The sequence below is a fragment of the Trichosurus vulpecula genome, chromosome 9, assembly GCF_011100635.1.
Source record: "Trichosurus vulpecula isolate mTriVul1 chromosome 9, mTriVul1.pri, whole genome shotgun sequence".
NCBI lineage: Eukaryota > Metazoa > Chordata > Mammalia > Diprotodontia > Phalangeridae > Trichosurus > Trichosurus vulpecula.
The window spans coordinates 185,893,331-185,917,506 of NC_050581.1; the positions used below are offsets into that span (position 1 = coordinate 185,893,331).

Sequence of the window (24,176 nt, forward strand, 5' to 3'; positions counted from 1 at the left end):
TTCAGTAGGAAAATATTAAAAAGCTTTTGTATGAATGAAATGAATTCAACTAGGATAAGGAAAGCAGTCAGACAGGGGGACGGGGGATATCTATCAACTACCTCTAATAAGGATAACTATCTCTGATAAGCCAAAGGCTATCAAAAGAAGAATGGCCATGGTATAAGAATGCAACAGGATCAGGGTTAAGTGACTTGCCCAGGGTCACACAGCTAGTATGTCCAGAAAGCCAGATCTGAACTCAAGAAAATGAGTCTTCCTGACTCCAGGCACTCAATCCATTGTGCCACCTACCTGCCTAATGGAATACTACAGAATGGTAAGAAACTACAGAGAAGCATGAGAAGACTTACATGAACTGATGCAAAGTAAAGCATGCAGAACCAGGTAAACAGGGGCTATGACAACAGATATGGAAAGAACATGGACAAAATAATCCACAGAAAATACTTAGGTACGATGATCAAGCTTAGCCTAAAGAAAGATTCAGGAAGAGGCACCTCTTCCACCTTGGCAGAGAAAGGAAGAGGGCAGGACCATGGGTGTGGAACGCTGCTTGTTCATAATGTCACACTTGGGAGATATTGGAGCGTTTTTGCTGAATTGTTGTAAAGATTACTCCCTGGGAAGGGGAGGGATACACTGGGAAATGTCAGTAATATAAAAACAAGACAATGATAATATTTTTAATTTCAGCAATTTTAAAAGGGGAGGGGACAGGAAATTATTCCTCATAGCTGGTTTCTAGAGATAGTTTTCAGTCCCCTAGAGAGTATTATTCTTTATGACTAACTGAAGAAAGAGAGTAGGGAAAATTTGGAGAATAATTCAGTTGCCCCTTTCCAAACAGGCAGCTAGGCGGCCCAGCGGCTAGAACACTGGACCTGGCGTCAGGAAGAGCCGATTTCAAATCCCACCTCAGACACTAGCTATGTAGCCCTGAGCAAGTCACTTAATCTCTGCCTCAGTTTCCTCAACTGTAACATGGAGATAATAAGGCACCTAGCCAGCGTTGTTATGGGGATCAAATGAGATGTTTGCAAAGTGCCTGGCACATAGTAGGTACTATGTAAATGTTGGCTATTATTATCATTATTAATAGCACCTGCCTCCACAGCTGTCGTGAGGAGGAAATGAGATGAGATTTGTTTTGCACTTTGCAAACCTTGAAATGCCCTCTAAATGCCAGGTGCTGCTTCTATTCTACGAAGCTCAAAGATGACTGGATCTGAAACAAGACCAATGGAATCTGAATCCCCAGTTCTGCTTCCTATTTACCCAGGGGTTCTCACTCAGGTGGCTCCGCCTCTCCAGGAGTCAGTTTCCCCATTTGTAAAACCAAGAAGCTGGATGAGATCACCTCTAAGGCACCAGTCCCAGCCCTCGTCTGGATTCTAATGAAAGGCTATCCAAGAGAGAAGCAGCAGCTGCTGTCTAGGGATGCGGGAAGGCTGCCTATCAGCACACCCAAGGTGCTGAGCTACAGAACCCTTTTCATTCAGGTGCTGAAAGGAAGCCAACAGAAGACCAAGCCAGAGGGAAGATCCCGGGGTGAGAAGAGAAGAAAGAAAAGCAGGCCCGAGTCAAGGAAGTGGAGCTGGCAGCGGCAAGGCATTCCTGGCTACAGTTCCAGGTCTGTTCTGACCTCAGAGAACATTGGGAGGCTCTTTGTCAAAGCCCATGTCACCTTATCCCCAAGAATACAGCAAGAGCCTCTCCTCACCGGCCTCCTTCCTTCCTCCCAACCCCTTCCCACTCTAAGACATCCTGCACATGGACACCAGATGGACCTTCTTCTATAAAAACTGGGTCATGTGGCCTTTTTCATCCGCTGTGCCTCATCAGCAGCCTCCCAGATGCCAAAAGTCAGGGACCAGAAGGCATTCCGAGGATATGTTCGAGGGATCCTGGAAGCTGAGATGGAGAAGAGACCTGAGGCCTACAAGGCTAACCCTGACCAGGGCCACTGAGCACACTATGAAGAATAAGCATTCCAGGACAGGATTTCAGAGTGTAGTTAGGGGAAAAGGTGTCCCCTGGGGTCAGAGCAAAGTGACCTTGCAGGATCTCATCCTAAATGAAAAAGGGAGAGAAGTTCAGAAGACAGAGAGGAGGACAAAGGTCTGAAGAGAGAACAACAGCCTTGAAGGGCAGAGGAGAGGGAAAGATCATAAAACCTCAAGACAAATTTGGCCTCAAACATCGTGGACCCTGAGAACAAAGTGGCTCCAAAGACCAAGGATTATTTGCAGATGGCTGTCCTGAGAAGGTCAAGTAAAATCCAAGCCCCTGTCCTATTCCAAACATCTCCCTTAGATGGGGGTGAGTGCTGGCCCATTTCTGGGGACACTATTCCTCTCCCCGCTTACCCAGGCCCTTCACCGCCCCCCCCCCCCCAGCTAAGAAGGAGTCCCCTAGGAGCTGACCTCAGAAAGCCCTTCCCAAACCTCTTTGTAGGCTTGGTGCAAATTAGGCCTTTCAGGCATTGGCCTGACTACGAACCAAGCTGACCTTCTGGCTGTGCTCAACTGAGATATTCCATCTCCCCTCTGTCCCCCATGCCCAGAATGCCCTCCTTCCTCACCTCCGTCCATCCCTCACTCGGAAACCTTAGTTCCCTTCAAAGCTCAGCTCAGACCTCCTCCAGGTCTTTCCTGATTCTTCCTCACAAAAAAATTGCTGTGTACATATTTATATATATTTTATATATACTCGTATTATACTTGTCCCCAACAATTGAATGTAAGCTCCTTGAGAGCAAGGATTGGTTTTTCATTGTCTCTGTATTCACAGAGTCCAGCACACAGTAGGTGCTTAATAAATGCCTGCTGGTTGATGTGGCTGGTCTTGGATCCCTGGAAGTTTCCTGTGGCTGGGCGCACCATCTGGAGGTGGTTCTTTATCCTTGCCCTTCACTGAAGGAAATATGGTTTCTTCAGGGAACAGATGCTTTACTGTTTAAACATAAAAACAGTCTGACTCCAAATGATGCCGGGGCTAACTGCTCTCCAAGGCCCAGTCCAGCCAGGACATGACCCCATTCAGGACATAGAAGCAGGACACACCAGCTGTTCCTGGGACTAAGCAAAGATGATGGGGTGGGCGTGGGGGACAGAATGGGGCTGATGTACTGGCCAAGTTCACCAAGATGCAGGTGCCGTCATCATTCAACATGCCTGGACCGTGAAGTGCCATGGGGGAGGCCAATGATACCTCACGACAGGTAGGAGGGCCAACAGGACAGAAAATGCACCCCTGCCCTGGGAGGTCTTTTACCTTGAAGAGGTCAAAGGATCGTGTACAAACCATTTCCCCATGCAGACAAGACCTCCCAGTCAAGGATTCAGAAAAAACTGGAGGCCAAATCATGTAATATCACAGAAAAAAAAATTCATCCCTCTCCATTCCTCCCTCGACCACTCCAGCCCACTCCCATGCCCACACAAATGTCTGAGCCCAAGACCACAGCCCAGTTTTACTGGAACAAAAAAAACAGACAACTCTACCAGGGGAGATCACAAATTATTCTGTGAAATGGTGGCATGTGGCAAGAGCACTGAGTCTGGAGTCAGAAAGAGCTGAGTTCAAATCTAGATGCAGACAAGTATCAGCTGTGTGACCTTGGGCAAGTCACTTAACCTCAGCTTGCCTCAGTTTCTTAATCTGTAAAATGAGGAGAATAATAACTTCTACCTCCCAGGATTGATGCGGGGATTAAATGAGATAATAACTGTAAAGCACTTAGCACAGCACCTGGCACATAGGAAGCGCTAGATATATATAGATACATATATTATTATTATATCATTATTACTTATATTGTTATTATCTGGCCTCAGACTCTTAGTAGCTGTGTGACCCTGCACAGGTCATTTAACCTCGATTTGCCTCAGTTTCCTCAACAGTAAAATGGGGATTATTATATATATATTATATATATTATATTATATATATATAATATATAATTTATATATTAATATATATTATATATTAACAAGGTCACTGCAAAGACCAAATGAGATCACAATATTTGCACAAAGCATGTAGTCTGGTGCCTGGCACATAGTAGGTGCTTTCTAAATGCTCACCAGCTATTACTGCTCTAAGTGGCTGCTACACTTCGAGCCGGGACGAGACAGAGAGACACGGCCTCAGAAAACATTTTTAAATAAAAATGAGGAGGCTGGAGTAGGTAATGGATCTTGAAGGTCCCCACTAGATCTCAATCTATGATCCCATTTTTAAGGCTCTGTGATTTCACCAGGGTGGGATATCTCCCAGATCAGGAGGCCAGGGATCAGCTTTCAAGGTGGCAGTGACTAAAAAATTCATCAAGCCTGGGGCGAGGCTGGCGATGAGCCTCCACTAATTTAGCGAGGCTGGTCCTGCCACGAGGATGTGGGCCGCCCCACCAAGCCCCACCATCCAGAGTCCACCAGGGGAATCAAATCTATCGGGGACAGAAACGGTTCAAGAGATGACACCCTGGAAACAAAGAAGTTAAGAAAGAAGTCATCGCTGGTAGGCACAGATGCTATCTATAAAGAACATCTCTGCAGGTGAACTTGCCAGGAGGCCTCCCTAATCAGAGATAAGGTGAATCTGACGTTCCAGCCTCCCAGCTGCTTCCAAGCACTTATCTAAGAACAGATACTCAGAGTTACAGTCTGTGTCTCTCCAGAGGGCAAAACTAGACCAAGGAGGCAGAACGGCAGCAAGGATGATGAAGGGCAGGGGTGGAAGGGAGCAGGAGGGGAGGGGGGGAGGGGGGAAGGGAGAAAGAGGGAGAGAGAAGGGGGGAATGGAGGGGGAGGGAAAGGGAAGGGGAGGGAGAAGGGAGGGGGAGGGGAAAGGGAAGGAGGGGGGAGGGGGGAGGGAGGAGGGGAGGAAGAGGAAGATGGACGGTATCAAGATAGCCCAGTTTTTAACCTGGGATCTGGACTTGTTTTTGTTTTTTTAATATCTCGATCACTGTATTTCAGTATAATTGATTTCCTTTGTAATTCTATTTTACATTTTTAAAAACCTTGATTCTGAAAGGTCTAAAGGCTCACCAGACTGCAGCCCAAGGAGGTCCTTGACACCTAAAAGGTCAAGGACCTCTGATAAAGACTTTAAAGGCTGCAAAGTACACATACATATTAGGTCCCTTGTTTCTAACAACAACCAGTGAGGGAGGGGCTATTGACTTTATGAGTCTGGAAAGCTAGGTGGTACAGTGGGTAGAATGCCCTGCCTGGAACCAGGAGAACCTGAGTTCAAATCTGGCCTCAGACACTTAAAGTGACTTGCCTGTGGTAACCTGGGTCACTTTCAAGTACCAAAAGCTCATCCTGATTCCAAGACTTGAATTACGTCATGCTTCAACACAAAACTTACTACTGATTGGAGGGACTCATCAATAAAACTTCCATTAAAAGTGGTGAGCTTGAGAGATGGGGAGAACATTTGGAACTCAAAATCTTATGGAATGTTGAAAACTAAAAATAAATAAATTTATTTTTAAAAAAAAGTAGTGAGCTCTCCATCAATAGAAGTAGTCAAGCAGAAGCTGAATGACCATGAATGTCAGAGGCATTATAGAAAGAATTCTTAGCTGCTTAAGACATTCTTCTAGAAGCCCAGAATCCTAGAGTTAAAGGGATCTCTGTGACCAGATGACAGTAAGCCCATGGAACCAAATTTGGTAGTTAACTGGTGCCCGGTACTTCAGACACTCTCCCCAAACTGTCAAAAAGATCTGATTTACACCAAACTTCACAAAGGGGCCCAGGTCCAACTTCTTTGGGACCAAAGCAGATTTAAAGTAACCCTCATTCACCAGGTTATTAAAAGTTGGCTGCCTTTTCCATAAGAAACTGCTGCATCCATTTGAATTAGGAAGCATCTTCTACTCCATAAAAGTACGGACAGTGAAGTAACCAGGACCAAGTAAACACTCAGCCCAACAGTCACAGTAACACAAGCTGTGTGGATAAAAATGAAACTCGGAGACAAAAGTCAACAATCAGACTCTCTCAGTGTCGAGACCCAACGCCAAGAAACTGTAACTACCAATCCTGGCAAGGCAATAAGTTTCTATTAAGCACTTACTGTGTAGCTGGTGCTGTGCTAAGCTCTGGACCCTTTAAATCCCTCCCCTCCTATGGGTGCAGAAAGCTGCATACACTGTCAGACTCAACGTGACTGCTTTTCCTTTGCTCTTTTCTTTGGGACAGGGAAGGACTAAGGGGGTAGGGGAAAGCATGAGGAAGAGGGAAGAATGTCCATGTGTGATTACGATATAAAAATTTAAGAGAGCAACAAAACTTTTTTAAGGGAATCAAAATTGTCTCTGTCCTCAATTACTGGAGTGCAGTAAAGTTCACACCATTCTTTTTCTAAATGTTACAAACTCCTTTGGGCCAGCCTATCACCGTAAACCCTGAGAAATGCAGAGAACTGCCAGGTTAGTCTCAGTCTCTTTGGGGACCCGGAATCTTGCAGGCACTGACTGGGCAGTAGCTACAGCATTATGTGTAACAGGAAAAGAAAACAACCTGGAGAGAACTCAAGGCCAGCTATAGGAAAGTATCTGAGTAAACTGAGGCATGTTAAAAATTACAGGGAAACTATAATGCCACCAAGATTGGGCAGCATGAAAAAAATGTTTTAAATTAAAAATTAAATTAAAAAGGATTTGAAGAGCGTGGGGAATACAAAGAAATCTCAACAGAAATTTATAAAATAAAGGGGAAAAAAATCAGATCAGAACAGAGTGCCCACTGTGTGGGGAAGTGTCTAATAGGGATGAATAGACAAAGAAAGAAAGCTGACTCACTTCTGAAGGCCTTCGATGGGATTTCTGACCCCACCCCCATCCTCCCCTACTGAAGCCCTCAAAGGTTACCTAGGATCTCCCAATTGTTCAGGCCAATGGTTTTTAGTGTCCTTGTGTCCTTGACCTCTCTGACCACTGATCCCTCTTGGGGATGTTCTTTTTCCCCTTTGCTTCTAGGACACTCACTCCTGGCTCTGACCATTCCTTTGGCCTCCTTCATTTCTAATTCATTCCTAAACTCCCCTTAAGTGTGGGTCAAGCATCTTCTTTTCCCCCTACATCCTCCCTCCCTCCCTCCCTCCCTCCCTCTCTCTCTCTCTCTCTCTCTCTCTCTCTCTCTCTCTCTCTCTCTCTCTCTCTCTCTCTCTCTCTCGTCTTCTGCACTTCTTTGCTCATCAAGTTTCCTTCATCTCTACATAAACAATGCCCAAAACTATATAGCCTGTCCTAATCCCTCCTAAACTCCAGGCCCCCTCCCCCAATGCCTCCCTCCCAGAATCCCCCTTTGCAAACTCAACAAGTCCAACACAGAACTTAGTATCTTGCTCTCTCTGCCCATCTTTCCTCTCAACTTCCTCATTTCTATTGAAGAAGCCATCATCCCTCCAGCATCCCAGGTTGGAGTTATCCTCACCTCTCCCTTTAACAGCACATCTATATATACGTCTGCCAAAGCTTGGGGCTTCTCCTCCCACGTCTTCCACCTCCACACCCTTCTCTTGACCCCCCACAGAGACCTGGTCCTCATCACCTCTCTCCTGGACAGTGCAAAGGTGGGATCCAATTTTCTGCCATGAGTTCTCTGCATGTATCCAATCAATTGCCAAGTCCTGTTCATTCTATTTCCACATCTCCCATCCAAACCCTTCTCTCCACTCACATAGCCACCCCTCTAGTTCAGGCTCTCATCACCTCTCACCTGGACTAAAACAAAGCCTTCTAATCGGTCTTCTTGCCTCAAGTCTCTCCCTACTTCAATCCATCTTCCACTTGACTTCCAAAGTACTTTTCCTAAATGCTGGTTGGTTGGCTGGATGTGGGCCTTCATTCTCAAAGAGGACCAAAATATCATCACTATGCTAGAGTCAAGTTTCAATGTGTCCAACTGTGGCTGATCAGACCAATACGAGCTGGGAATACTCTACCACAGGTCCAGCACAAACAGTCCGTGTGAACATTTGGGGTGGATACTCCAAATTTGCACATCCTGCACTTCCTTTGAGCTGTCTCAATTCTGCTTTGCTCATAGAGCACAGCACTTTCTCTGATGTGGGCATGCCAGGCTAATCAGCCCTGTGCCAGTGTCTCCCATGTCACACAATCAATTCCAAAGTTCTTAAGAGAGACCTTGAGAGTGTCCTTGTATGGCTTCTTCTGAATAACATGTGAACACTTGCCCTGTGTGAGCGCTCCATAAAACAGTCTTTCTCACAAGTATACATTTTGCAATTGCACAAAGTGGACAGCCTATTGGAGTTGTACTCTCTGGAGCACAGTTTGAACGCTTGGAAGTTTAGTTCGAGTAAAGACCTCAATGTCTGGCATCTTATCCTGCCAGGTGATCTTCAGAATCTTCCTAAGACAATTCAAATGGAAGCGATTCAGTTTCCTGGCATGGCACTGGTAGCCTGTTTAGGTTTCACAGGTATACAACAATGAGGTTAGCACCACAGCTCTGTTTGGTAGTCAGTTTAATACCTCTTCTCTCCCATACTTTCCTTTGGAGCCTCCCAAACACTGAGCTAGCTCTGGAAATGCATGCGTCAACCTCATTTATCGATATCTACATCTCTGGAAAGTACACTACCAAGGTAAGTGAACTTATCCACAGCATTTAAAACCTCTCTATTTGCTGTAACCAATGGTTCCACTTATGGATGGTGTGATGGAGCACCTGCGTTTTCTTGGTGTTAATTATTAGGCCAAAATTAGCACAAACAGCAGAGAAGTGATCCATACTTTGTTGCATCTCAACTTCAGAGGCTACATTGAGTACACAATCCCCTACAAACAGAAAATCATGCACTAACACTCCCTCTACTTTGGTCTTGGCTTGTAGCCTTTTCAAGTTGAAGAATTTACCATCAGTGCATGGTAAATTTTTTAGCATGATGTTTTCAACCATGTTGTCAAATGCTTTCAATGAGGATGAACATGGCATCAAAGTCAGCTACCGCATTGATGGTAAACTCTTCAGCTTGCAAAGGCTACAAATCTTAAAGTTCACCTCCCTACTCAAACTCCAGTGGCTCCCTAGTACTTCCAGGATCCAACAGAAAGCCTTCTGTTTGACAATGAAAGTTTTCACAACCTGACCCTCTCTATCTTTCCAATCTTCTTCCATGTTCCCAGACTTACACTCTACGAATTCTATGGTCAAGTTCCACTGGCCTATTTATGTTTGGCAGGACACTACATCTCTCATCTCTGTGCCTTTCTACTGGCTATTCTCCATGCCTGGGATGCTCTCCATCTCTTAGGAATGCCTAGCTTTCCAGGAAATGTCTCTGATAAAGGTCACATTTCTTAAATTATATGGAGAACTGGGTAAAATTTACATGGATAAGAGTCATTCCCCAATTGGTAAATGGTCAAAGGATACGAATAGACAGTTTTCAGAGAAAGAATCAAAGCTATTAATAGTCACATGAAAAAAGGATTTAAGTCACTAATAATTAAAGAAATGCAAATTAAAACAATTCAGAAGTACCAGCTCACACTCATCAGATTGGCTAAGGTGACAAAAAGGGAAAATGACAAATGTTGGAGGGGATGTGTGAAAACAGGTACACTGATACACTGTTGGTAGAGCTGTGAATGAGTCCAAACATTCTAGGAAGCACTTTGGGACTATGCCCCACAATTATTAAACTGTGCATATCCTTTGACCCAGAGATATTGCTGCTAGACCTACATCTCAAAGGGATCCAGAAAAAGAGAGAAAGGACTCATATATACAAATATATTTATAGCAGCTTTTTTGTGGTGGCAAAGATGTAGAAACTGAAGGGGTGTCCATCAATTGGTGAATGTATGAACAAGCTGTAGTATATAATTGTGATGAGATAGTATTGTTCCATAAGAAATGATGAGGGGGGCGGGAAGAAAGGGTGAAAAGGAAAGTTTCATAGAAAACTGGGAAGATTTGAATGAACTGAGGCAAAGTGAAGTGAGCCAGGAGAACAGTGTATACAATAATTGTAATGATAACCAACTATGAAAGCCTTAATAACTCTGGTCAACACAATGGCCAACCACAATTCCAAAGGCCTCATGATGAAGCATACTGTCCACCTGCAGAAAGAGGGCTGGTGATCTCTGGGTAAAGACTGAAACACATTTTCTTCTGATTCTGTCTTTTTTTTTTCTTCCTTCCTTCCTTCCTTCCTTCCTTTCTTTTAGATCATGGCTAAAATACAAATTTGCTTTATATATGTCCATACATATTTGTAATAGATTTTACTTTTCTTGCTTTCTCAATGAGTAGTGGAGGGATAGGAGAGAATTTGGAACTGAAAATTACATTTTTTTTAAAAGAATGTTTAGCTTTGTTCAAGGCCAACCTCAGGTGCTACCTACCTACTCTAAGCCTTCTCTTCCCAGCCCCCCACCCCTGCAGCTGTCAGTTTTCTCTTCTCTCCTAATCCTCTCCTCTCCCCTCCCCTCCCCTCTCCTCTCCTCTCTTTACTCTCTCTCCCCACCCACCCTCCCCTCTCCTCTTCTTCCTCCCCCTCTCTCCAAATTACCAAGTAGTTGCTTATCCAAGGGGTAACCACTAGCCCCTGCCCACTAAGCTCCCAGAGGCCAAAGGCTGTCCAATGGTTAGTTTGCAGGTGGGACTTACAGGCTCAGGGGACTGAACTGCCCAAAGTTACAGAGAGAAAACGGGCCAGTATAGATCTGAACCCAAGTCTTCTAAGTCTAACTCCAGGGGCTCGCTGTTGAACTATGCAGGGTAATTTCCTGCACAAGGTAGACCCTTAAATGTTTGCTGAATTTAATTAGAGGCCTGAGTCCGTAGAAGGCCTATTCGCAAACTCCAGGCCTGCCACCGCTCCCCGCTGCCTGCCCCCCCACCCCAGCCCAGTTCCCTGGGCTGCCCAGCCAACCTACCTATCTACACAATAGCTTCATTCTCAAGCAAGTGAGCAAAGGGCACCCTCCCCCACGGGAAGGGCTCAGGAATTCGCTCTCAGATTACAACCAAACACAACTGGCCAAATCGGCGGGCAGGGAGCAGCTCGCCCAGAAGGTATCCAGCGAAAAACAAAGCAGGCCTAGCTGGTGGGGGGAGGTCCACAGAAAGAGCCTGGTCTGGTTTTAATAGACTCCCAGCCCTCCCAAAATACGTACCACCCCTTCCCTCCAAGCCTACTGAAAGGCCATGGGAGCTGAGGTGAAGGAATGAGGAAGCAGTGCGGGGTGGGGGTGCAGGGAGCAAAGGGCACTGGCGAGAGACTCCCAAGATCCAGGTTCCAATCCTGCCTGCCTTATCACCTGTGTAACCCTGGGCAAATCACTAACTTCTCACGTGCAAAATGAGCTAAATCTGTAAGTCAGACTTGTCATTTGTAAAACAGATTTGAGGACACCTTGTGGCCCTTCAACCCCTAGACCTGGGGCCTACGAACTTGTTTGTGCAAATACTTTGATTACTGGAATCCTCCGCAGCTGCTCCCCACTTCAAAGTGTGAGTCTGAGAGGGGGGTCTGAATGTCTCACACCAGATTGCCAAAGGGAACCCCTGCTCAGACAGATGGCTGCCAAGGTCTCTGCAAACTCTGGATGTGTGAGTCTTAAAAAAATCAGCCCTTTGATGAACGGGCACAAATATAGTCCTCACATCTATATGAAAGAAAAGGAATTCATACCAATCCAAAGGTACCATTGAGGAATTGGGGCACACGCCAGTCAAAGGACCTGGGTTCAAATCCTCTCTCCTACAATTATTAACTGGGTGACACTGGGCAAGTCCTTTCCCTGGGCTCATTTCCCTTTCCTCATCCGTAAAATGAAGGGTTGGAGTCAGACTCTGTATCTATGACCTCAAGATGGGAAAGAACAGAGATACACTCCCTGACCATGATGCACAACGTGGCTAAAAGCCTGGCTGAGCCAGGCAAAGACAGCAAGCAGGAGTGTGCTTTCTTCTGTTAGGCTTTTAAAACCCACCCCTTCCCACCTTTCCAGCCTTCTTCCACCTTACTGCCCATACCCACCTATGCTTGGATCCAATGACAATGGCGATGGCCTTCCTGGGGCTCCTCAAACATGGCACTCCATCTCCCAGCCCCACCCTCTAATTGTCTTGGCCACCCTGGCTTCTTCCACCTCCCAACTAAAATCCCATGTTCTACAATAAGGCTCTGCCCATTCCCCTTAATTCTAATACCTCCCCTCCACTGGTCATTTCCCATATATCCCCTAAATAGCTTGTTGGAACATAGTTGTTGGCATAAGTTCTTCCCCGTTAGACTAGAAGCTCCTTGAGGGGAGCTTCTTTTCTTTGTATCTCCAGCACTTAGCACTGTGCCTGGCACATAGTAGGCACTTAATCAGTGTTTGCTGACTTAATTTTCCCTGGAGGAAAGATTACTTTGAGGAATATAAGAACTGACCTTCCCCACTTAATAAGAGCCCACAATGGGGTCCATGAAGAAAGTGTTTCAAAATGCCTGTTTTGTCCAAGGGTTAACCAGGCAGAAACCTGGAGCCCCGCTGGGCATTCAAGGGTGCATTTTCCACGTACAAGTCCAGATACCTAAGTCATCCTTGCTTCTTGTCCACTAGCTGTAAGGCAGCAGCTCCAACGTGCTGTCCCATTAATGTTTAAAGAAAGCAGGAAAAGCTGGTGGTGAGGTCATTTCTGGCCCAGGGATCAGCTTGGGGCAGCTATCAACAAAGATTTCCCTGAAAGTGGATTCAAACCCACTCCCTTCCCACCCTAAGCCAGTTTAAGATCCCACAATTACAGAGGGAACCAGCTCTTTGTGGAGCTGGGGCTCCAATGGCCTTTTAAAGGGGGAAGAAGAGAAGCGGGATGGGGGTGGGTGGGGGAGGAGGGATGGGGTTCCCTGCCTGCCCAGGGTGAGGATTCACTGCCACTCACAAGTGACCTTTAGCTTCAGGCTCTCGAGTTACATTATCTCAAGAGAAAGGAAACAAGAAAATACTATGTCCCGAGCTAGAGAAAGGACTCCAATTCAGGATTTTGTATTGCTAGAGAAAATACAGGGGCTAAACAAAGACAGAAGAAAGGTCTGCTTGAGGTGGCATTTTTATTTCACCTTAAACCAAATTTAAACGTGTAAGAATATCAAGTGGGAGCAGTCGAAAGAGCTGTCTCTGGAGTCAGAGGGCTTGGGTTCAAATCCTCCTTCTGATACTTGCTGCCTGTATGACCCTGGGTAGGTCACAATCTCCTTGGGCCTCAGTTCCTCATCTACACCAAGAGGCATATTGGACTGAACAGCCTCTAATGTACCTTCTAATCCTAGGTCTAGGAAGTGAGTTAACCTCCCTATGCCTCAGTTTCTTCATCTGTAAAATGAGGCAACCAGATGCAGCTCTAGGTTTATGAACCCATGAATCACCTCTGACTAAACCAAATTCAAAAGGGCTGCCGCCCAAGGAGAGCTGGAGGAACTGGACAAGCTCTCTCCCTCCGTTTCCCCCTCTGATCAAGGGCCCTTCCAGCTCTATGATTCTTATTCATTGCCTTTCTTCTAGTCAAGGCTTGTGCTAGTTTACAAAAGCTGCCCCAAGTTTTCACCTTTCCACGGTCTAAAGGAGAAAAAGCTTTGGATTAAAAGCAAAAGCCACTTATTAACTATCTACTTTGTGCACACCCTGGGGGATAAAAAAACTGAATAAAAAAATATCCATCCCTGTTCTCAGGGAGGGTACATTTCTGCTGGAAGGGCACCTGGTGCACCACAAAGCAGATGACAGCATTGAAAGAGGAACAGACCACTCTTAGTGAAGAAGGCACACTGATTGGCTCTGGAGTCAGAGGCCTCTCGGATGTGACCTTGGCCAAGGTCAAACCCTCCCTCATTTCCTCTTCCACAAAATGAAAGAGCTGGGCCAGGACGGCTTTTGAGGTCTCCTGTGACCCTATTGTACTCCAGAGGAAGGAGGGTGTCTAACAAGGAGCCAGTTCCCAGGATGGTTGAGTGTTTGGGGGAAATGCTAGAGAGGAGAAAATAAAGCTCTGGCAACACGTCACTGTTTCTTTACTTTTTTTGGCCAGAAACAAACCAATCCAGAAATATTTATGAAGCCAATGCCAGCTGCTGGCGATATGACAAAAGAAGACTTTACAATGTAGCAGAGAATGTATACAACATAAATCCCCAAGAAGGTAGAAAACAATGATTTCCTCTCAAGTGACACCAAAAAAATCTTGACTTTCGAAAGGACATCAACCAGGGGGCTGGCCACCCATAGCCACCCACACCCACACAATTCAATTCAAACAAGGGCATTCATTCCATTCATTCTCCACATGTTCCTACCCAAAATACCTCGCCACTAGCTCCCTTCACGGCCTGCATAGTTTGCCATGGAATGAAGACAACAGGCCTGCAACTGATTAAGTGAATGTGTTAGAAGCCAGCTCGAGGCCCTTAGGAAAACAGAAGAAACAATATCGTATAGTTCAATATTTCTCCTGGCACAAAGCCAAGGCCTTACTCAGCTTGAAACAAGCAGGATTTAAATCATTCGGAGGTTCTATTCGATCCAGCAGAGATCAGCTCACACCTAACTTTTCACAGCTTTAATCAATAAGAAAACATTGTTTTTCCTCGAACCAAAGTGTTTTTCGCACTAGTAGCTAAACTTGGGGGTTTACCATGAGAAGCCTGCCAGGCACCTCACCTATGGAAGACCAGCTTCAAAACCCCTCAGGTAGAAGATACATGGGGCCTGAATTCTACTCGGAATTCTCCTGATCCAAGTTAGATCTGGTCATAAGTTAAATAGCCTAAGTCTCGTCACAGAAGCTTCCATTGGAAGGGATCTCAGCATGCATCTCCTAGCTCAGGGGTTTTTAAACTTTGTTGTATCTGGGTGCCTTTTGAAGTCTATGGGATCGGAGAGTTGTGTCTGGCTCTGCGTGTCCACATTTGGGGGTTTTCTTGGCAAAGATACTGAAGCTGTAGAAGTGAGGCAAACAGGGTTAAGTGACAAGGCCAGGTTGACACAGCTAGTGTCTGAGGCTGGATTTGAACTCCTGAAGATTAGTCATCCTGATTCCAAGCCCAGCACTCTATGAACTATGGCTCCACCTACGTGCCTTCAATTAATATTAAGCCAGGCACTATGCCAAGTGATGGGGATACAAAAAGAGACAAAAGATAGTCTCTGCCCTCAAGCAGCTCACAATTTAATGGGGGCCCAATCTCTGGACCCTTTCTCAGAATAATATTTTTTAAAGCATAAAATACAAAATATATTGAAACAGTTATCAAAATATTCTTCTAAGAACAAGTTCATAGACCCTGAAATTTTTGCTAAGAAAACCCCAAATGGGGTCTCAAAGAGTCAGACATGACTGGAAAAAAAAACCTCCATGTCAACCACAATAAGGGCATTCAGCCTCAGCTTGAAGCCCTCCAGGAAGGGGGAACCCCACTACCCCCCAAGGCAGTCCCTTCTACTTTGGATTCTTAATGGTGACAGTTAAAAAGTTTGCTCCTCACATTAAGCCTATCTTTTTACTCTGTGATTTCCACACACTGCTCTCGGTTTCTGATTCCTCCCCCGCATCCCGACAGCCCTTCAAATATTTGCAGATGGCTATCATGTCCTCCCTAAATTTCTCATATTCCATAGGTTAAACACCCCCCATTTTCCTCAATGGAGCCTCACATAGCATGGGCTTGATGGTACTGAATCAATCAGTAAGTCAGTCATCAAGCTCCTTCTCTGTGCCTGGCAACGTACTCAGTACTGGGATTGCAGAGAAAAGCAGAGAAGAGGCAGGTTTATAGGGTAGAGGGTGCTGTTTCTGAGCCAGAAGATCTGGATTTAAATTCCAACTCTGACGCTGATCATCTGTGTGACTCTGGGCCTGCTTGATCATCCGTAAAGTAAGGAGGTCGGCCTGTTTGATCTCTAAGGTCCCTTCTGCTTCTAAATCCTGTGACACGGGAATGTTTTAAGATTACTGGCAGCAGAACTATACAAAGGACTGCAAGAAATAATGTGTAGCCTGAGTGAGCTGCTCCTCTTTAAAATAACTTCGAAAGCTGAACTAGGCCAGAGGTGTTCGGAGCCACTGATCTGTACATAAAGATCCCTGTGGGCTGCATGCTGACTTAGTTTAAAATGTAATGTTATCTGTTTTATTATATGTTTATTTCTTTTGTTAGCTATTTCCCGATTACATTTTAATCTGGCTCAGGCTCAACTGGAGAGAGTTGTGAGCCACATGGGGAAAGAGGATGTGTTTATCCACTCTGGACCAGGCTACTCTGAGGGCAGTTCTAGAGTTAGGACCTACCTTCACTGACTTGCCCAAGGTCACACGAAGTAAGTGGTAGGGTCCAACCTTGAACCCAGATCCTCTGGGCCCAAATGCTGTCCATTCCCTCTACATCACAGCCTCGGTTTTCTCTGGTATTAAAAGTATGTGTTACCACTTACTTGCAGTGTCTTATTAGCTGTTAAAAATAAAGTTGATAGACATTTAAGTTCTAAATGAGAAATGAAAGAAAATGCATCTTTTGATTATGAGAAACAAGTCTAAGGATGTGGGCTGGATGATGGGACAGTTAGACTGGTTCACAGCAGGCCGAACAAACAAAACCAGATGACTGATGGATGGCTGTCAGTCAACGTCAGCAGGGAGCGAGACGGTCAGGACTCACATACAAGGCTAGATTATCAAAGCTGGGAGAGATAATCAATGTTTGAAGACAATCAAAATCCCAATATATACAGACAGGTAAGTACAACAGGCCCCCCAAATCAATAAAGATCTGTGTCTACTTATCACTTAGGTTAAACAGCTGGATTCCAAGAGGACAGATTGGAGGAGACATAGCTAAATGGCAGCTAATGTGGCAAAGGCCCCTGTAAGGTTAACTTGATTACAGGATCACTGACCTCAATGTAACCACAATAGTAGCAGCAGCAACAGCTGGCATTCATACAGCACTTCAAGGTTTGTGAAGCACTTTACAGATACTATCTCATCACCATTTTACAGAAAAGGAAACTGAGGCAGGCAGGGGTTAAGTGACTTGCCCAGGGCCACACAGCTAGTAGGCAAGATTCAAACTCAAGTATTCCTGACTCTAAGTCCCACACTTCTCCACAGGATCCTGCACCATACCACCAGAAATCACAGTTCCGGTCCAAAAAATAATAATAACAAATGCATTAAAAATATATGTAGGTGTGATTAATTTTTTAAAATAATTTTAATACATCTTAAAAATTTTTTAAGCAACAAAACCAGTAAGAACCAGCCAAAGGAATTGAGGATATTTAGCTTAGAACAACAGATGACGGATAGAATATGATAGCTGTCCTAACTCGTTAGTCTAATGTTCCAATCCCTCCATCATCTGGTTTCAACCAAGCTTTCCAGCCCCATCTCATATCGTTCCCTTTCATATATACTGCATTCCAAGCAAACGAGACTATAGGCTCCTGGGCTTCCCTGATGCCATGTCTTTGCTCCCATCACGCACCACTGTCAGGCCCTGCCCCATACCCTTTCACCTCCACCTGTTGCAAACTGTGAATCCTTCAAGGATGAAACCCTGCTGGTGCCTCTCTCACTGATCTCCCCAACCATGCCCTCCACCCGCCCAGCCAAGGCCCAAAGCGATGGCTCGATCTTCTAAATTCCCATAACATTTTGTTTGTACCTCTTAAAAACTTAATCTATTCGCCGTTTGTTATCTGGGATGAGTCACATCGCCCCAGAAAACTTCCTGAGAAGCAGAGACAGTATTGTTCATTTTTGGAAACCCTCCTATTGCCTTGCACTTAGTAGGCAATTTGCTGCCTACCAATGTTTTAGTTTAAATAGAAGGAAAAATAGATTTAATGTTTGTCAAATGAATGATGACAGATGATATATAATAGGATATATGGAATAATATGATATAAGACGATCACAGGAGGGCAGGTTTGTTACTAGTGGTGATGCTTATGATTACAGGGCTAGGTTATCTTGGAAGAACATAATGTTGATAATAGCATGTATACAGCACTTTAAGGTTTGCAAGGTGCTTTCCAAATATCACCTCATCTGATCCTCACAGGAATGATGGCAGGTAGGTGTCATTATTATCCCCATTTTACAGTTAAGGAAACTGAGCAGAGGTTAAGTGACTAGCCCAGGGTCACACAGCTAGTACGTATCTAGGGCTGCATTTGAATTCAGGACTTTCTGATTCCAGGTTCAGCACTCTCTCCGTTGCAACACCTAGCTGCCTCTGGGTATTTGCTAGGTGACTCATGAAAGATAACCTGAACTTTGCACACTTTGGGGAGGTTTGAGGTAGGGAGAGACTGAGAGAAATAATAGGCATGGTATGCGATGCCTAGGCATTGGAGGGCTGTACCCAGCTCTGTTTGGAGAGGCAATCTGACCATGTCTCTCAACAGTCTGGATCCTTTGAGAATCAAGGAATTCTTTTATGAAAATTATTCCACTTAAAAGTCAGCTGTAGGTTAAGTGACCCCTTTACTTACAAGTTAATTTTGACGCCTTTAAAAATAAAAGAATGCTAAAATATTTTCTTGGATCAAATTAAAAGCCGGAGAGTGGCAAATTTCAGGGAAGCCGACTAGATGCTTCTCCTGCCAATCTAACAATATACAATTAAGAATCCCCAAGCTGATTATGCTTTTCTATTGCTAGAATTTGCTCCTAAAAATATCGTCCAAAGTATCAAAAAGCAGCTTTATTTATAATGATGAAAAGCTAGGATCTCTGGGAGAATGACTAAAGACATTATGATACAGTAATGTGATAGGATATCATGGCAACGTAAAACTGAGCGATGCGAAGAGATTCAGAAAAGAAGCTTTGAGGGAGTTTGGGAATTCTGAAAGATACACAAAGTGAACGAAGGACAGAGTCAGTAGAAAGAGAAGGGCAGCAATTTTTTAAGTAACAGCTTCATAATCCCACAGATGGGACGCCTTCCAGAGACCTAGGACGAATATATTTTTGTTTTTGCTTTGCTAAAAGGTGTTATAATATTAATTCAACTGAGTACCCACTTAAGACAGTGAGCTCCTTGAGAGCCAAGGCTCTCCTGTCTGTTTGTAATTATGTGTACTACATACAGTAAGTGCTTAATAAGTGTGTCATCCTGTCCTGTCCCCTCACCCCCCTCCACCCCATTCATTCACTATGCTCTAATACAGCAGCTATCAAGGCAAAAAGCAAAACCATTCTGGCCCTGGAGGAACTTCCACTGTACTCCAGGAGAAGAAGGGCAGGTAACAGGACCATAGATAAGCAAAAACAAAGGAGAAATCCAGAAAAAGCCCCTTAGGAATATCTGAGGAGGGGAAGAAAAGGGCACTTTCAGCTAGGGGAGGTTGGAAAAGGGGGACAGGAGCAAAAATTAGGGCACTGTTACTTGGAAGAAATGGTTCTTGATTTAAGTTTTGAGAGATGAAAAAATCAGAAAAGAAGAAGAGCTTCTCCTAGAAGCAACAGGGATTCACTGAAGGCTTTAGAGCAGGGGAGTGACAGAGTCGGCCCCATGTTTTAGGAAGATTTCTTATTGGGGAGAGGAGAGTTTAATTAGGAATCTCTTACATTTTCTTTGTTTTAATCCAAATGCTGCCAGTTCAAATCACAGGGATTTAGTTGGGGGGAGGGGGTCCACTTCATATTTGAATTGATAGAATTTGCTATGAATGTTATATATATTTTTAAACTTCAGTAAATAGAGAACTGGAAATACATCTGCTACTTTTGTTTCTTATTCATCAAAAAGTTAGCAAGCCCCTACACTATGTAATGAGTACACAGGGCAAAGCTACGGAGAACCTGCGTTCAAATCCACTTGACCACCTCTCATACCTCAGTTTCCTCAAGAGTGAAATAAAGAGATTTGGCCAAACTTTGTTTCAGTGCCCTTACAGCTGGAAATCCATAATCCTATGTACCCTAGGAAAGTCCTTTTGCTAGTGGAACTCTGGATGAAACAGAACTGAGCACCAAACCAGCGCTAAGACAAGGGGCGATAACAAAGACAAGAGCAAAGGCTATCATTTATTATCTCTGGTACAGAGCTTTAAAATTTACAAAGCACTTAACATAGCTGGTCCTCAAAACAGTGGTGATCTTTTATCTCCATTTTACAGATGAGGAAATTGAATCAGTGAGTCAACTAGGATTTATTAAGGCCTTATTATGTGCCAGGCACTGTGTGCTAAGCCCTCAAAGAGGTTAAGTGACTTGGTCAGGGTCACACAGTTAGGAAGTGTCTAGGACAGGATTTATACTTAACTCAGATCTTCCTGCCTCCAGGATCAGCACCCTATCTACTGCACCACCTGTTGGCCACAATAGGCAGGAGGGCCCACTCTAGGACAGTTTAGCTTCTCACAATTCTGACAAGCAGAGAGACAGACATACACAGTTCTAACAATGAAAATGATATAGGTTTTTAACAACAACGATCCACACTTTACAGTACTTTCAGCTTACAAATTCCCAAGAAACCCAGCAGTAGGGTAGTGCAAAAGGATTATTTATCCCATTTTACAGATGGAAAAAACAGATTCAGATTGACCAAAGGTCCCGTAGCTAACTAATGACAAAGACAAGGATTCTCATTGGGCATTGGAAGGTTGGAGTTCAAGACCAGTATTCTTTTATTTACAACACTTATCAAACTCTAACCGAGACCACCTTATTCCACACAACTGAGTCACAAAATATCCATAGTTAGCCACCATTGGCATACACAAAGGCTATGACCAAAAGGAGATGTAGCGGGCACCTAGCACTTCAAGTCAGATGATACTAAGGGTGGGTCCTTCTTCCACAGAATGATCCTGAGAAATAACATTCCTACAATTCAACAAATTTTTTTAAAGTACCCAACCCAGCTTCCAGCATTTTCAATTCCAGGCTCTCTTGGTTTTTTTGTTCCTGTTGTTTCTTTGGAAGTTATTTAGGGGGTTGTTTAAAAGCCAGAGGACCTGGAATACTAGAGATCCACGCCTCTCCTTCCAACAAATCTTAAAGCAATACACGATCCCAGTAAGGAATATTTTAAAAGACTGAAGGCATTTACCTCTACTTTCCTCAGGAGGGGCAGGGCCTTTCAAGCTCATCCTGGGTGATTCCAGATGGGACAGAAGGCCCAGGTGAGCTCAGCCACGCCCCAGGACAAGATTCCCATTTGGTTCCAAAGCACAGACAGACCCTCGGGTTTCCCTCCCCACCCTCAGGTGGCCAGTGGATCACCACCTCCACCCCCAGCCCTTACCAGAGGAGAAATTCTCAGGGGAAAGGGTCCATAGGCTCAAACACTAAGAAATGTAAGGGGCCTTGGGGCGTCTCTAAACCCTCGTTTTACAGAGAAGGAAACTGAAGCTTTAACGCCTTGGATTGGCTTAGATCAGAAAGAGCAAGAATTGGATCCCAGCTGCTCCCCAGCACCATGCTGCCTGCCCCTAAACAAGCAAAGTCTGTCTCCTAGGCAGGGCGCCTCTACCCAAGCAGGGAGCCAGTCCAGCTGGGCTATCCCCGAGGGAAACGGGTGTGAGCACAAGCCTGGCTTGGGCCAGCTAACCTGCCCAAGCAGGTGCAGGTACAGAGGGCCACAGACCCCCCGGTGGGAGCACCCCTGGGGAGGTCCTAGGTTATTTGGCTAGTCCTCTTCTCTGCTGCCGACGGTGACCATTCTCTGTGCAAATAGCCCTGTGGCTATGCCCCCCTCCACACCTAGCTCTCGCACACTCCAGTTGGACAGCCCAACAGCTTCCTTCCCTCACCACTACCCTTGGGGACCGGGGGGTCTAGCGCCCTCGAGCCACTCGATAAACGCCCCCTCCCCACCCTCAGCCCCTCTAGCTCAAGGTAATGAAACTAAGAAATGGGACTGAGATCTTCCCTCCTCCCTCCAGCTCTGGGAAGGACCACTGCCTAGACCCTCCCCCCCAATAAAAAAAAGTGAGCTCAGGAAAAGATACGTGTTACACGCCACCCCCCCGGGCAAAAAACTACAACTCAGTACAGAGGTAGAGGCCAGACCCCCCCCCCCCACCCAAGGGAGCTCAGGAGGATCAAAGGCTAGACCCACCCTCAAAAGTAAACTCTGAAGAGGGGCTCCGGCTTAACTTCACACACGGAGACCGAGAGGGAAACACCGGGTAACAGCACCCCTAACCCGGGAGCGCGAAAACCATCCCGGGCGGGGGGCGGGGGGGAAGGGGATTCGAGGGAAGGTGGAAGAGGGGAGAGGAAGGGATTCGGGAGGAGAGTGGGAGGTGAGGGGAAGGGGATGGGGGGAGAGTGGGAGAAGGGGAGGGGAAGGGGATTGGGGGGGGAGAGTGGGAGAAGGGGAGGGGAAGGGGATTGGGGAGAGTGGGAGAAGGGGAGGGGAAGGGGATTGGGGGGGGAGAGTGGGAGAAGGGGAGGGGAAGGGGATTGGGGGGAGAGTGGGAGACGGGGTGGGGAAGGGGATGGGGGGCCAGTGGGAGAAGGGGAGGGGAAGGGGATTGGGGGGGAGAGTGAGAGAAGGGGAGGGGAAGGGGATTGGGGAGAGTGGGAGAAGGGGAGGGGAAGGGAGTTCGGAAGGAAGGTGGGAGAAGGGGAGGTGAAGGGGATGGGGGGAGGGGGGAAGGTTATTGGGAAGAGGGTGGGAGAAGGCGAGGGCAAGGGGATTCGGGGGCAGGAAGGTCCCAGCCGAGGGGGAAGGGGTGGCTGGGCTGGTACCCGCAGGCACTCCCCCTCGCCCCGCCCCCCGAGGCCCCCGGGCCACTGACCGATGGACACGAGCTTGATGCTCTCCAGCTCCAGGAACTCGAGCGCCACGGACACGTTCTCCAGCTGCATCTGGCGGAAGGTAGGCCGCTGATGGTACTTGCGGTACATGCGCTTCTGGCTGAGCACCTCGAGCAGCGCGATGAGCCGCAGCCCGTCGCTCAGGTCGGTCTGCAGGTTGCCGATGCGCTTGTTCACGCACTTGAGGTGCTCGTTGCACCATCGCGTGAACGTGTTCTGCTGGATCTTCTTCCACGGCGCGTCCTCGGCCAGGTCCTTCTCGGTCACGGGCATCTCGGCGGCCGGGCGAGGCGAGGCGATGCTGCGGCGGACGCGCGATGCTGGTGCGGCTGCGGCTGCTCAGGCTCGGGCTCCGCTCGGCTCGGGGGCTCCGCTCGGCTCCGCTCTGGGTGCTCTCTGCTGCCCCGCAGCCCCGGGCGTGCGCCCTGCCTGGCCCCGCGCCTGCGCCGGCCCTCCCCGGCTGCTAACTCCAGCTCCTCCTCCTCCACCTCTCCTGCCCCTCCTCCTCCTCCTCTCCGCCTTTCGGAGCCTTTAGTTCGCTGGCCAGCGGTCTCCCTCTGCCGCCCGACCCGGCTCACTGCTGCCTGCTGCGTCCAGTCTCGGGATGCCAACCGCGGCGCTAACTTGTGCGCCTCCGCCCTCTAAGCACCTAGTTAGCTGGCTACCTGCGGGCGTCGTCCTTGGCCCCTCCCCCGGTGGGGACCAATCGGGCCATCCATCCGGCACTTACTGTACGCCTACTATCTTTTGGGCTCTGGGGATCCGAGGACGAAAACGGAACTGAACGGGGAGGCGAGGCTGCAAGGTGAGCTGGGCTGAGTCAGACTTTGCTAGGTCAGGAGATGAGAAATCTTCGAGGCACGGATTTAGCCCCACTGGAATCAACCCGAGCTGCCTCGCAGCTCCAGAGCCTCCTAAACCCCTAAACAACGCTCTTTGCCTTCCCTAATGCAATTTTCTCCTTCATTTATTCATTCAGCAAGCTTGTATGTACTGTGTGCCAGGCCCTGTGCCAAGTGCTGCCACTTCACTTCATTTATTCTCCTACTATGTGCCAGGGCCAGTGTCAAGTGCTGCCGGTTCACTCCATTTATTCATTCAGTGCGTGCTATGTGAGAGGCAGTGTGGTGTACTGGTTAGAGAAGGCCTGGATTCAAGCCCTGCCTCTGACACAGTGGCAGAGTGAAATTGGGCAAGCCCCTTGTTCTCTCAGTGCTGTGGGCCACTCTCTAAAAATAACCTGCATTTGTAGATGAAATGTCCTCACTTGGGAGTTCCCTAATTCCAAAGAAATCACGGTTCCAGTCCCTAATCTTACTCATCTGGGGGCCGGGGATCATTCCAGAGTTCCAGAAT

At 46.6% G+C, this 24,176-nt stretch overlaps 1 protein-coding gene across 6 annotated transcripts in view; it reads right to left on the reverse strand.

Moving 5' to 3' along the window:
• FLNB (filamin B) overlaps positions 1-23,209 on the reverse strand; it is a 158,920-nt gene extending 135,711 nt beyond the window's left edge. For all 6 annotated transcript variants that reach the window (XM_036739515.1, XM_036739514.1, XM_036739513.1 and 3 more), the window contains exon 1: positions 22,802-23,209. In XM_036739515.1, the coding sequence (XP_036595410.1) occupies positions 22,802-23,093 (292 nt within the window). In that variant the 5' untranslated portion in view covers positions 23,094-23,209. The remainder of the gene's footprint in view (positions 1-22,801) is intronic.
• Between the last annotated feature and the right edge of the window lie 967 nt (positions 23,210-24,176).